We start from the raw sequence: 13,659 nt of genomic DNA on the forward strand, positions 1-13,659 counted from the left end.
ATTTGTGGAATGATCCGGTGTTTATAACCTAACAGAGGTCATTAGGGCGAAATCGATATCGCGTCCCCCAAAAATGCTGGTGACGTGCGTCGTGTCACAAACCATGAATGGGAGACTTCGGCATAACAGGTGGTCTTTTTTCCCTCTGTCGTATCGGGCGGCGGCGCCGTCGGCAGTGGCCGTGGAGGCCATGTAGCCCCAGGCCCCGTCAGCAGCGTCCTCGTGGTGCGTCCGAATAATGCATATTGTAATCTTTTCGAGAATTGTGCGAGTTGAATGGGAGCGGCGTTGTGAGGCGGTGGTGGGGGCCGGCGCGTAGGCGGACTCGGTCGAGACGACGGCGGCGGCCGCCGTCCCGGCAGTCGCGAGCCGCCATCACAACCCTCAACACAGAGCCAGATCTCTCTGAAGAGGACGTCCATTCGGTCGAGGAGTCTTTCGCGTAACAAGTGGCTCGCAGCTCTGGTCAACTCCGATGGTTGGACGCGATGATAACCTGAAGGCGTGAGAGTGTATGCGGCTATGTGGGCCGTGGTAGCGGCCGCGTTCTGGGTGTGCGTGGTGGCCACTCCGCAGCCGCTGCACCTGGAGCGGGACTCCTTCAGAAGGCCCAACGTCTGGCAGAAAAGGGACCAGCAATCCATCGGACAGAATCCTGCCACTGTGGAAATCACGCAACATTTGCCACAGCTTGTCGCGGTCAACTCGCAACTCATGCTGCGCTCACCCAGAGGCTCACGCCAGTACGACGTGCCCCAGATCGGTAAGCGAAGCATGACATCATCATTCAACACATATCAAAATTACTATCTTCCTGACTCGACATCCACTTCATCTTGCAAATTTACACACAAGATTCCAACAGTTTCAACCAAAACAAAACAGAAAATTAAAGATTTGGAATCTCAAACCATATTATTACAACTAATAAACTTCTACACAAGAGGAAATAACATTACGATTACCAGAAAAAAGCGCTGACGGGTTGTCTTTTGCATTTTCTTTAAATTTTGCATTTTGGGGTTTTTGCAAACATCTAAACATTGAAATATTGGTGCCTAAACAAAACTATTTGGATTACCTGTAGGTACATTTAAAAAAAGTACTTCTAAGTATTTTGTTTACAAACAATGACAAACATTTAAGATTAAAAAAACACAAACAGGGATTAAAGTCTAATCCAGATTTTGGGAGGCTGAAGGTTAATTGTTATTGTCAGAATAAAGTTATAAATAAGAAGTGTTATTAAAGTTTAAAACTTTTGGTTCGTTTTTCTGGCGACAGAACAAAAATATTTGCAATCAAAATTAATACCTACTTAAACAATGTGGGGGAATTATGAACCTTTAATTCGGTGTCATCCGACAAAATTTCAATTATCTTTTCTGAAATTCATTCATATTTTTACGATGATACAACCGACATAAAGTCTTCAAGTTAAAAATTAACAACGCTACAGATTCTTGTCGTATGAACTTTTGAATTATTTATGACTGCGAAGTGAAGAAACGGATAGTATAATTAATATAATAACACAACAGTATATCCTCTATAGTGGAATTACGTATCGATTTCCTTGTATTAAGTCTGTTTTAAAATTCCTTTACTATGAAGAACAGCGACATTAAACGGAAAAGTGACCTGCTTTACATGCAATGTCTTTAAAACTTACGCACGTAATATTACAAAACAGGAAGAAACCAGTAAAAAAATATCACGTTTTTCCTTGCAAGGTAGACCTTCATTGAAACAAGAAATGAGGTATTTTGCTTACAAATATTTCAATTTGCATGACCAAAACTAACTAAAGTAAATTTGTTTAACGTAAAGTAATTAGACTAGGTTGACATTGTTGGGTTTGATTAGAAAAAATGGAAACGATTATTCTCTTATAATTAAAGTCTTGTCACGAAGCGTATCTTTAATCAAACTAAAATGAAGTAGTGAAAAATGTAACACGACGTGGGAGAGTCGGAGTTCAATAATTTGTATGTGTCGGTCTTGCATCGTTCGTTTTAAAATGACGTCTTCATAAATTTTGAATAAAAAGAGAAATATTTATCTTTGCTGCTGCATCGTGCATCTCAGAGAATGAAAACGGAAGCAGGAAATTAAATTTTCTGGAGTGATATCAAATCAACTGTCTCTTTTTTGGTAAATGAAAGGTATGTATGTGCATAATAAAATATAGCGAAATAACTCATTCTGTTTCTTTGGTGAGTGGAAGAAAATTTCCAAGAGAATCCACTCTACTTAGAGTGACGTCTTTTCAATATTAGGAGAAATGTTTTAAATTAGATGGAGTACTCAACATCACGGCGGGGATTCCTAATTATTAGTTTCTCGAACATAAAGTTTTTCATTGTGTCTCATAGCTCGTGAAAAATGTGATTCATAACATCACGGAAATTGCTGCTTGCTCGAACTGCAGTCGACGACTTGCGTGCAGAGATCATTTAATCCGAAAGGATATTCAATTTTATTCCTCCACATTTATTCTCTGTATTCTTTTCGTATTATAAAGTAAAATAGGACGTATGTTTGTTTTCTTTCTCGAAATAACCATCGGAATACAATAGATTGTATCGCGGACGTTGAAATATGACATGTCGGTATAAATGACGTGTTTTCAAAATTTCTCAAGTTTACGTTTGAATGGAATTTATGAGAATGCACCGCAAATTGTGCTTATAAATATTTGATAAGAGAAAGTTGACAAAAAATTGTCAACGGCTTTTCTATGAATCAGCAAACGCATTACAGTTCGTGATAAAAATTCCAATTCTTTAGAGTTTTTCTACGATTCAGGGTGAAAGTTTCCATTTGCGGGATGTGAAACTGCTGAAAGGGAAGTACGTTTTATATTGAAAATTTAAATGCGCAATGGCAAAATCCGAAATGAAAGGATGATGACTCAGGTTCCCGGCGATTTACATAAACATCGCCAGGGAGTTTAAACTTTTTAAAGAAACAGATTTATTTTTTCAAAGATAATAGTTTAATCATCTCTCTAATATAGTTTCCTTAGATCTAGAACATTCATATTAACAATTTATTTCGCCAAGTTTAGGTCCCAACATTTAGGTGGAGCATTGGTTTATTTTTTCACTATTGTTTAAATAAATAGCGCTTCAGTTTGAGCAAATTAAGTAAATTCTTTTTTGTCAAGCTCAGAGATTGCAAGTTTAACCTATTTATTTATATTAAAACAGCAAAAAATTGTAGAAAATTGGTGGATGCGCCGGGTTGAAAATGGATTTTGTGTTGATATTTTATTAGAATTCTTTGAAAGTGACGTGTTAGACTTAATTCTTTCATAAGTGCTGAGTGGGAGTGCTGCGCCGGAGGTGTTCTTCGTATAAAAAAATTAAAAGAGCCGTAATAAAGCTCGATTAGCGCGCCAATATTGACATGTTTGTCGCGGATGTTTGTCGAAAGTGGTGACGCGAAGCGTTGCGACGCTCGTAAACGCGGTATCGACAATTAAGACCGCGAAGAGGGCGCCAGTTCTATAAACACACCGAAAAAGCAGAAAACAATACATTACCGGCAAACAAATCGTAGTTTTATCTCCAATATTGGTCTAAATCGCGACCGGTAATTTACGTGGACGGATATCCGATCGTGGACCGGATGTACTTAACCGAAAATCGATCGTGTCGTCGTCATTTGTTTCGTTTAAGCTTGCGATTCGCGAATAAATTTCTTAGCTGATAAAGTTCATTGGCCATTAAGGACTAGATCGATGCTATCTACATGTTTGTGTCAAAAACAAGGTATCAAAGCGCGTTCTGGACCGCCGCTGCCGCCCCCACCGACATCCGCCGCCGAGACGAAATATTTCTACAGTTTGGACTGAGTTTTCCCTTTACACACATTTATCAGCTATATTTAGAAGGACCTTCCTCTGGAACACTAAACTGGCGGGAAACTGACTGGACCTGCGGCTGAACCAACTTTCATTTTACAACACTGTAAATTCTTTCAATGTTTGATGAAACATTTTCAAAATCCATTTGACGTGTCGGGTACTATAAACACGAAGAACATTGCATTAACATTTTCACGATGTATGTCATACGTGAAAACACCCCAAATGTGTTTAGGTCAGCACGCACCTCAATAAACCAAAATGACTTTACTTTTTCGTGCTTTTATTCTACAATGCTCTCTCTTTCCAGAACTTATACCGTAATTGTAGCTCTCTTGCAGGAAATTTATATTTTCGCAGTCTTATAATCAATTCTTAATTTCCGTCTACAATGAATTCATGTTCTTAATAAGTAAAATTTGAATTGTCGAATTTCATTAGTAGGAAAATTGTTGCGTTCGTTGCATCAAACTTTATTCACCTCCATGCTAATTAACAAGCGCAGACTCTGGAAGTTAATAAACACAAACTGTTATATGATGGTTTTAACTAGTTAGTGTTGTAATCTCCCACGAGAAAAAAAGTAGCGTACATAATTACACGATTTCTGAAAAAGTGTAATTCATGGAAATCCTAACGATTTTTGGGGATAAAAATCGTAACAATAAACACCGGAAGAGAGGTAGATTAAATTTACACGTGTTAAGTCTCGTGTGATTGATGGAAGCGAAAAGAAACGAAAGAATTTTTGAGTGGTGATTTAGATGCGAATGAGGCAAAAACACCCCTAAAAAATTACAGAAAAGAAATAGAATTTGAAACAAAATAATAACTTCATTTAATAAAAGTTAAGTAATGATTACATATTTATTTAAAGGAATTGATTCTTTGAATCGATTACCCTTGTGGATGAACGTGTGGGGAAACATTATGGCAACTTGTTGAGTGGATATTCTCTTTATAAAACGGAAGAATGGAAATGTAAAAGTTGTAAGTTGCAAGTTGGAACAATCAATAATTACGTTTCATGTTGAACATATTGTTCTAGTTTTAACAAGAGCTTGTAATTTAGAAGCTTGAATGGTCAGTCGCTGTTTTTCCGGTCGAGGAACCTTCGTTTTTGTAGAATTTGAAATTGTCATTTCCCAATTGTGGTCAATTAGGGAATTCCGTGAAAACATCCCTGCGAATTAGTCGTACTGCTAAAAGGGATATAAATTGTTAAATAGGGCTTTTTAGCGTTTCATGTATTGAACGGTTTCCGGTCTAATCAGTTAGACAATTTTACCTGTTTTTCCTTTATATCTCTAGATAGTTGGGCGGACAGGGCACGCTTTTCCCGCGGAGAATAGCGACTAATTCCCGGAAATGGCTTCATTGCCTGCGAATTCATTACCACACACGCCATCGGCCACTGCAGTGGTCATACCCATAATACATTTAATACCACACATTAAACAACTAATCCGACAATATCGGCATTTGAGAAACTCTACGTGTTTAAAACTAGATCATGAATTATTCAAGTATTTCCGGTTTTGCACGAAATTGTAATGTGTCGTGTAGAAAAATGTGACCGAAATTAAATAGAGCGCACGTTTGGTATTTTAAAAAGTTACGATTTTAAACCTGTGGAGTAAATGGAAGTTACGGTGAAAGGAAGTTGTAAAAATGTTTTAAGACTGGCTCTTCGGAGACTCATTATTATAAACTGGCATAATTGCCAAGAGGGTAATTTGTACAACTATGTCTGTCCCTTTGGAAAGGCACAACGAAATTTTCTTTGTTAGCTAATGAAGCAGTGGTTCTTTTACTAAATTTTGAGCCCCTCACGCGATAAATTTACGTCGGAAGTGGAGGCACTTTTGCGATGACTCTTTCGTTTTTATTCATCTTCGATGAATTTCCCGCGAAAGCTCCCTTTGTTCCCAAACCATTTCGTGTGTTTATCGACAAGCTATATTGAGTTTATAAAAGACGTTTAGACAAAAATCGACTCCAATTTCCTCTTTATGCAGTTAAATTTTTGACAAAAAAACACCCACGCAACATCGATCAAGAATTGCGTTGTGGAAATTTTGATCCAATCTACGGATTTTCCGGGGATTAGCCTGGTTAAAAAAATGCGATGGTAATTCATTGACATCTTATTATCTTTGCAGAGATTTATAGCGTAATTATTGTGTTTGCCAGCTGTGCCATGTTAAACGCAATAATACCGCACTTGACAGCTCGATTTGCATAGATTCAATAATGCATAATCCAAGCATCACATCATGTAAGAGCCCCACAATTGCTGTTGGAAAATTCGGCGAACTTACTACAACAATGCGAATTAGTGGAGGCGGATTTGGTGACAAGACGTAATTTCCTCGTGTCTTATGACACCTCATTTTGAGCTTTCTAATTTATATTTCCACGTTCAAATCATATTTAATCGCATTACAGAGCAACGTACAAGTCTTTTCAACCGCGAACTCTTTTCAAGATGGAGGATAATTGAAGCCAGGGCTTCTGAACACAATTCAGATTAAGAACCGCTTGTTCTCCAACAATGTTTTGTAGCACCATTAAAAATGTAGAGTTTCCTCTGTGCAATGTGCTTCCTTGGTCATTTAACGGCGCATAAAACAAAATTCACGTCTGAAGGTAAACAACCCAGGGAAGTTTCCCATTGAGAAATCATATGCAAATGGAAATATTCCCCCGACGATGATGTACCTCCACGTTTTTATGCGTCTGTCTTGAGGTTAGTTCGGTTCGTTGAGCAAATTAGACAGACAGTCTTTACTCAATCGGACCAGAACAGAATATCTGAAAAGCTCAAAACTTGAGACTGAGTCAATGAACTGCAAAAATAAAAAAATATTTTACATCGCAAAAATAACGAGACAAATTTATTAATTTAATCACAGACTTCCCTACAAATTTTTCAATAGAGCGTAAAAACCTTTCTTTGAATGCCGAAGTTTTAAAGCAAGGAATTAATTAACAGCAACACTTCATTGAATAAAATGTCTAATTCTACTGCAGCTTGTAATAAAACAAAAAATTAATATTTATTTATTTAGTTTAAATTGCAACTTTTCATGGAGTTATCAATGGTTAATTTCAGTTGAAGCCGCAATCTTGTATGTATAAATACCATGTTAAAAGTAATAAGTTTATTTAAAACCGAGCCAATTGAATTTTAAACACTCTCTGATGTACAAATTCAATTATGCACTAAGCGGCAAGAACCATATTAAATTTTAATGTAAGCCCGAATGAATTTACCAATGGAAGTATCTGTACTCGTTCATGCACCTTTTCCAAGTTTGTTTGAAGTCATAATTAGCATAAGCGTTGCACAAACCATTACTCTCACACGTTCATACCAGCAGAATAAACAAACCTTTAAAATTCGGTTAATTTTATAACGCTATTCTGAATTATGAAGGGTTTTTATCGAATTATGTCGAAGTTTTAATGGAAATGACCTGCAGCGTTTCATGTTTGGGTTTTGGATTTTTGTGCGCCAGTGACTTTTATCCATATGTATGCAATTTCACTAATTAAAGCTCCGAGCTTACCTCGTTTTAAAACGTAAACTGTTTAATGCTCATTTCAACGATTTAATTTATCCGTTTGTTACTCTATCGCTATCATCAAGCGTATCTATATCAAAGATAAATTGATATAATGTGGGACTGTGTTATTACGGTAACCTAATGATACAGATCGCCATGTTAACGTCAACTCTATTATTGTGAGCACTTATTTACATTAGAGCGAAGTGTTACAGACACAATGAGCTTTTTTCTCGAACCACTTATTTCCAAGAGCTTTTATCAATAATATGGATCTATAATTAGCCCAAACTTAAATCAGTGATCTATGAATATTGGCAACTCATCATTTCTTTGCGTACGAAAGTGTTACGGAAGAAATATCTCCCAACCCTCCAACGGTTTGGCGCCTTTATTCCCATGAGTGATATAGAAAGCTCCATTCCGAATCTATTTATAAATACCGGGCAAAGCTTTTAATGGTTATATCGAAAGCACGAAAATATATGCATACAGGAGAATAGAGTTTCCCTTTCATTATCAACAAGGCACATTTTCAGCTCGTTATTTTAACTAAATTGTTTGCTCGCTTTACTTTTTAAATATTGAGATAATTGCTCAAAATTTTACGTCCAACTCTCAGTTGGAGTTTAACAACTTTTATAAACTTCTTTAATAAAGACGAGGAAGAAGAGTTTCTACTTGAAAAACGCGATAAACTTGCAACTAGAAATTTTTTAATTATGAACGGAAACCGGAGAAATTCTCAAGTGCCGCTAAATTGGCGGTAGGTTTATTTACATTGTGTCGAATCAACATGAAAGTAAAAGTTAAAAGAGGTCCTGTTGACGAATAAAGCTGGAAGAGTTAACTTCAGAACGGAATTAATGATCCTCCAGACACTTTAAGTGTTATTTCAGAAAACTACTTTTTATTATTAACTAAAATTCAAAATTACTCCTTAAAGACTCTTTACTTTTCAGAATGAAATTAACTAACTCTGTCTGCTTACAACTCCATTCTAAGCCGGAACAAATCTGAAACATGTTTAATCATGCAAACGTCTATTCATTTATATTCCGTGCGTCTTTTTTCGCAAAGTTAACAGAATTCGAACAGAATTATTAAACAAACAAACTCAAAATTAGGTAAATCCTTGAATTATTACAATACACCTTGAATATCCTTTGATAAAGGCAATCTTCTGCAGTGATGTAAACCCGATGAGATTTTCATCTTTTATGAATCAGTTAATTAACACTTTAATTAACTCGTAATGCAAAATTACAGGCGTCTAGACGCAAGTTTGTAAGATTCTAGCAACACCGCATATCATAAAAATACGCTGCCACGAATTCGCCGAGTCATTCTCGCTTCAGAATTAGTTAAATTTTATGTCAGAGGGAGTTGATTTTGACGTAAAATGAGGTCGAGACGTGAATAAATGTTATTTTCAGCCCATATTCTAATTTTGATGTCTAATTTATTCACAGTTTTGTAAATTGGCAGGGTGAAGATCAAAATTCGTATGTTCGATAATTGAGATTCCCTGACCGTGCCAATGAGAGCTGTGTAAACATTAAGCCAGAGATTCAGTTGTTTGCATAAAATTTGCATAAAACTCGTGTTTTACTCGTTGTAAGAAGGTATCAGGCGTGGGCGTGTGTTATTCATGATGTTGATCGGAATATCATGGCATAACCGGCAATTACCGAGTTACATTTAATGAACTTGTTGATTGAAATTATCGAAAGCTCCACATGAAGAAGCACACATAAAATGGTATAATTAATCAGTATCGGCTCCAAAATAGAAAATCTGACAGATGACGTCAAAAAAGGCCTCTGAAACGCGCGACACTATTAATAATAAAGAGAGAGGAAAAAGGAACCGATATTGACTCAGAAGGAGAAGGTGATTACTAATTTATAGAAATTTCCCACGAATACAAGAGCCATCTTTTTTATTAGTTCCCAGCGGTCGTGGCTATATTCGCCACTAACGCCTGGATACACATAAACTTTTTTTATGCACTACTAAATCATTTTATAGCGAAACTTTCCTTCGCTATCAAAATTTTTGTAACGATGCTTTAAACGCAACCTAACGCGTGTCTGATATGAAGGCCCATTTACAACACTGAAATTTGAAGCGAAATGGGCCGCAATACGAACAGTTTTCTTCTTTGGACCCTCAAAAATAAATTCTTTTAATGAGGTACAATTTTGAACATTGTCTTTCCCCGTGTGCTATAAATCTCGTGCCAATTTGATTTGAGTCCACAAGTGCCTCAATTCCACATGCTTGGTAACCACCCTTGTATAAAATCGGCGAAATCGTCATGACTGCAGTTCAACGTTCGTTCTATAGCGTTGGTAATACAACATTAGCCTTGTTTATTGGCAGCAATGGCATTTTATGGCGGAATTTCATATAACATGTCCGCCCCTTCTCATATTCTATTAGAATTAACTAGGACAGTCGATCTAAAACTTTAAGATATGTTTTCATTAATTGTTGAATTTTTCTCTGCGAAGTTGACACAATTGTGGCTACGGAAACACATTTATCTTCTCAAAAAGTTAATAGATTTCCTCCCAACAAAACTGATTTTCTATGGTTGAGCGTAGGCTTTAAAATATAGCAAGGGCGAGGGGTAGCAAATCGAAAATAAATTGCTTTATAAGTCCATATATCGGCAGCAATTTCTTCGTATCAGGTGGAGGAAAATAACTTTTTATACGAAGAACGAATGTAATTAAAAACGAGAAAGGGGTAACCCACACACGCGTAATTAATAAATTTAATTTAGTCTCGGAGAGTTTTCCATCACCAGCTCATTGTAATAAGATTCAAATGGATGCATTGGTACTCAAGGAAAACAAAAATTGAAAGGAAATGTTTGCTAACTTCAGATAGAATTAAAGCGACGCTTGAAAAGTTCCAAGTAGCTTTTGTTTGCTGGCAGTAATAAATTACAGTTCTGAAAGAAATTTGTAATTATTGTTAAGGTGGAAGTATTGGGCGCGAGGTAATTAAAATCGAAGGACATTGTTCACCCGAGCAGATTTAATACATTAAATTTCAGAATTTTTGTTGTCTTTCCATTTCGGTTTTCATGGAATTGTTTGGTGCGGCGCACGGTAATTAATTAGCAAAGTAGTGTAGAGACGAGGAAGAACAAAGAAAACATAGTTTATTTTGGATTGGATACGATTTTATTTAAATTGATACTTTTTGTAATGATGTTATGCTATGAATTTTTGTGAAAACTGCAACGAACATTGTTTATCTATATGGAAATAATGATTTTTCCTGGATGACCTTCCAATACTGTTTTATGCGCTGCGAATATTTTTCTCGCAATGATAAAACAATACGGAATAATGGAAATCCTTCAGAAAATTCATTGCGGTTTATGGCACGCATATCTTTTTCGCGTCACATCTTCCTATTGTATTATAACTAATTAATTAATTCCGTGAAAGATGACGAGGCAAAAAAGTGGGGTAAAATGCTCCCATTGTTGATTTTCGCAGCATAGCATAACACTAAAAATTATAGAAGGAATAATTCAGATCTGGCCCTTGGAGGTTTAATTTTTAATACATTGCTAGTGAACCAATCGATATTGTAACAGGTTGGGTTTCCATTTATAAACTTATTCCGTATAAATAGCAGCATTGATTGCTTATTTAAAGCCGCAAGTTTCGTGCCGACGTAATTTCATCTTTTCGCCTACAATTCAAACTTTTCGGGGTTGTGTGGTCATGGTTTTGGTGTCACGTGTTTTGAGGGATGTGGATCCGGGGGCGGCACCGCCGAGGCAGAAATGGGGCCGGTGTGTCTCCTGTCTGTGTCGCCAGTCGGACCAGATTTCCTCTCCTCGACGTATTGATCCGCAACCACCTCCAGGCCAAAACGATGCACCTGCTTGCACTGTTTACCATCGAAGGAGCGCCCACAACCCAAACGAAATGTAAACAGCAAAAATCCGACTTTGCCACGAGCTTACGGCCACGAAACGAACGAAACAAACGTGAAAAATTGTTCCGAGAAGTTTTTCGAGGTTACGTGGGCCACGGTGCATAAAAAGCCAAAAAGATTTTCTTGAGGTATTCTCGGGTTTTCGGTTTGTTGTTATTAGAGACACCTGAGGTCAGAAGCCTTGCAGACGACAGTAAATGTGGGAGTAAATGGAAATGGAGAATAAATGTTGCCATTGGGGTTACTGTTTATTTTTGCTATAATTAATGTGGGCATGTTTATAAATAACGTTAAACAAACAGAGTCCCTTTTAGTAATTTATGCCGAATAAATTAGCTCCGTATGTTTATTTGAAAATTTATGTTGAAGAAATATACATTTAATTAAGTAAAAAACCTTTTCAAGTACAACTAAATGCGAATATCCTCATAAAAACCTTTTAATAAAAATCCGACCCCTTGTCAGCGCAAATAATGAAGATAATTTATCATTCATGTGTTGTTTCAGCGAAGGTATTGTAACAACAGGATGCTCCCAAATAATTAATATCATAAGGAACGTGTAAAGATAAACTCAAAGACTTAAATATTCATGAATAAAACTACGGTTAATTATCGTCGCTCCCATTTCCTATTAATTTTCGTAGACGACCACTGATCCCAACTCAACAACAAACAAGAGTAATTAAATTTTCAATACCAAGAAACGTTATAATAGTTCACTTACATCCCATTGCATATACATTTTTAGAATCGGGTTAAAATGTTTTTATTATGGCGCGATTTCACACAGCGTTGCTTTTGTTGAAGTCAAGTCACTAAATTGGGCTTGTACTCCATAGAAGAGGTTCCTGAAAGTCGCAAAAGTATTGGAATGAGACTCGTTTGGGAGCTTACTCCATTGATAACGGTCAAAATAAAAAAGTTGCTGATCTGACTTAAATTAACATGGTCAGATTGAACTACCTGTGCAAAAATAGTGGATGCGCCGGGCAGTTTTAGTTTAATTTTAAATTGAAATGGTTATGAAACTGTAACTATTAATTTGTAAATCCTTTTTATCTCATATTGCGCGGAACATGACCCATTTTAGCTTGATGCAGATTTTCAAATGCCACAGAAACTCCAACAAAGGCTTTAATTAATTATTAAATCCTGTATTCAAAGGTATCCACATAATCATGAAACTATGCAATTTCCTCGCTGAAATGTAACTTTTACTCTATTTTAATCTAAAGGTGGATTTCACGACACAGGAATTTAAACCACATTTTATTATTAATTAACAAGAAAAGTTTCTCCATTTGTTAATTCTGATTGAGTTGAGTTTTTCCCGTTAATTAATTAATTAACTCTAATTTAACACCGGAATTTTTCTCACTGGTTTAAAAATAGCTCGAGACAAATTTCCTTAATAGGGAAAGTTGGAGTTATATTTTTCTCCAGCAACTTTTTAATTTCTGGACGTGTTCTTTAAAGATCTAAAGCAATCGCTAAGTTCTCTAATTTATATTGAGCTAACTAGATTAAGATAAAGAAATTAAACCAACAACGCTTTGTTTGTTTTTGTCTATATTGCAATAAAAGCTGTCTTATATACCGCGGTTCCTGATGAAGATAAATACCGAGGTACCAAATTTCTTTCTATTTTACGTTCTTCGACGCCTATAAATAACACGTTCTCTTCGAGAAAAGCTTTCTTTTGCCCGGCTCTATTCACGAACGTATACGTAACCTGCCAGGTCTTTCACAGAAAGTGTCATCTGAGACGATCGAATCAATCTCGCAGTGAGCTAATCTCTTTGCGAGGACATTTTTCTTAGAGAAAATGCAGCTTCAGATTAGGACTTAGTTCGAACGGATTAAATAAAATTTCTCCAGGATATTTTTCAATAAAAGAAAATCGCTTATGTTTACATATTTATAGTCGCGGAACATTGTTATTGGGCGGGTTATAGCGTCCTTTATTTTGTTTCCTGCGTATTCTGCGGAGTTTATTTTTGGCTCAGGTAACTGGCCTTACTATGAAAGAAAATAATCCCGGAGATTGAGACTATTAAAAGGAAACGGTAGGAGAATCAGTAGCAATAAAAACAAAAAATGTGGAGACACTTTATTATCAATATCAAGTTCATCTGAGATTATGTCGGGGTCTTTAAAGGGGAAGTAAAAGTGATTTAGTGCGGCATTTTCAAAATATTGTGTTCTGCCGTGTTTTTGATGAAAAACAGTAGATAATATGGCGAATAGTCAT

General features: G+C 36.3%; 1 protein-coding gene across 1 annotated transcript in view; it reads left to right on the plus strand.

Moving 5' to 3' along the window:
* Positions 1 to 328: 328 nt before the first annotated feature.
* Positions 329 to 13,659, plus strand: part of jeb (low-density lipoprotein receptor domain-containing jelly belly protein) — a 36,448-nt gene continuing 23,117 nt past the window's right edge. The window contains exon 1 of the mRNA XM_088039314.1: positions 329 to 763. Coding sequence (XP_087895440.1) covers positions 523 to 763 — 241 coding nt within the window. The 5' untranslated portion in view covers positions 329 to 522. The remainder of the gene's footprint in view (positions 764 to 13,659) is intronic.

This window comes from Gnatocerus cornutus, chromosome 6, assembly GCF_029298725.1.
Source record: "Gnatocerus cornutus isolate USDA-ARS CGAHR chromosome 6, icGnaCorn1.1, whole genome shotgun sequence".
NCBI classification, from domain to species: Eukaryota; Metazoa; Arthropoda; class Insecta; order Coleoptera; family Tenebrionidae; genus Gnatocerus; species Gnatocerus cornutus.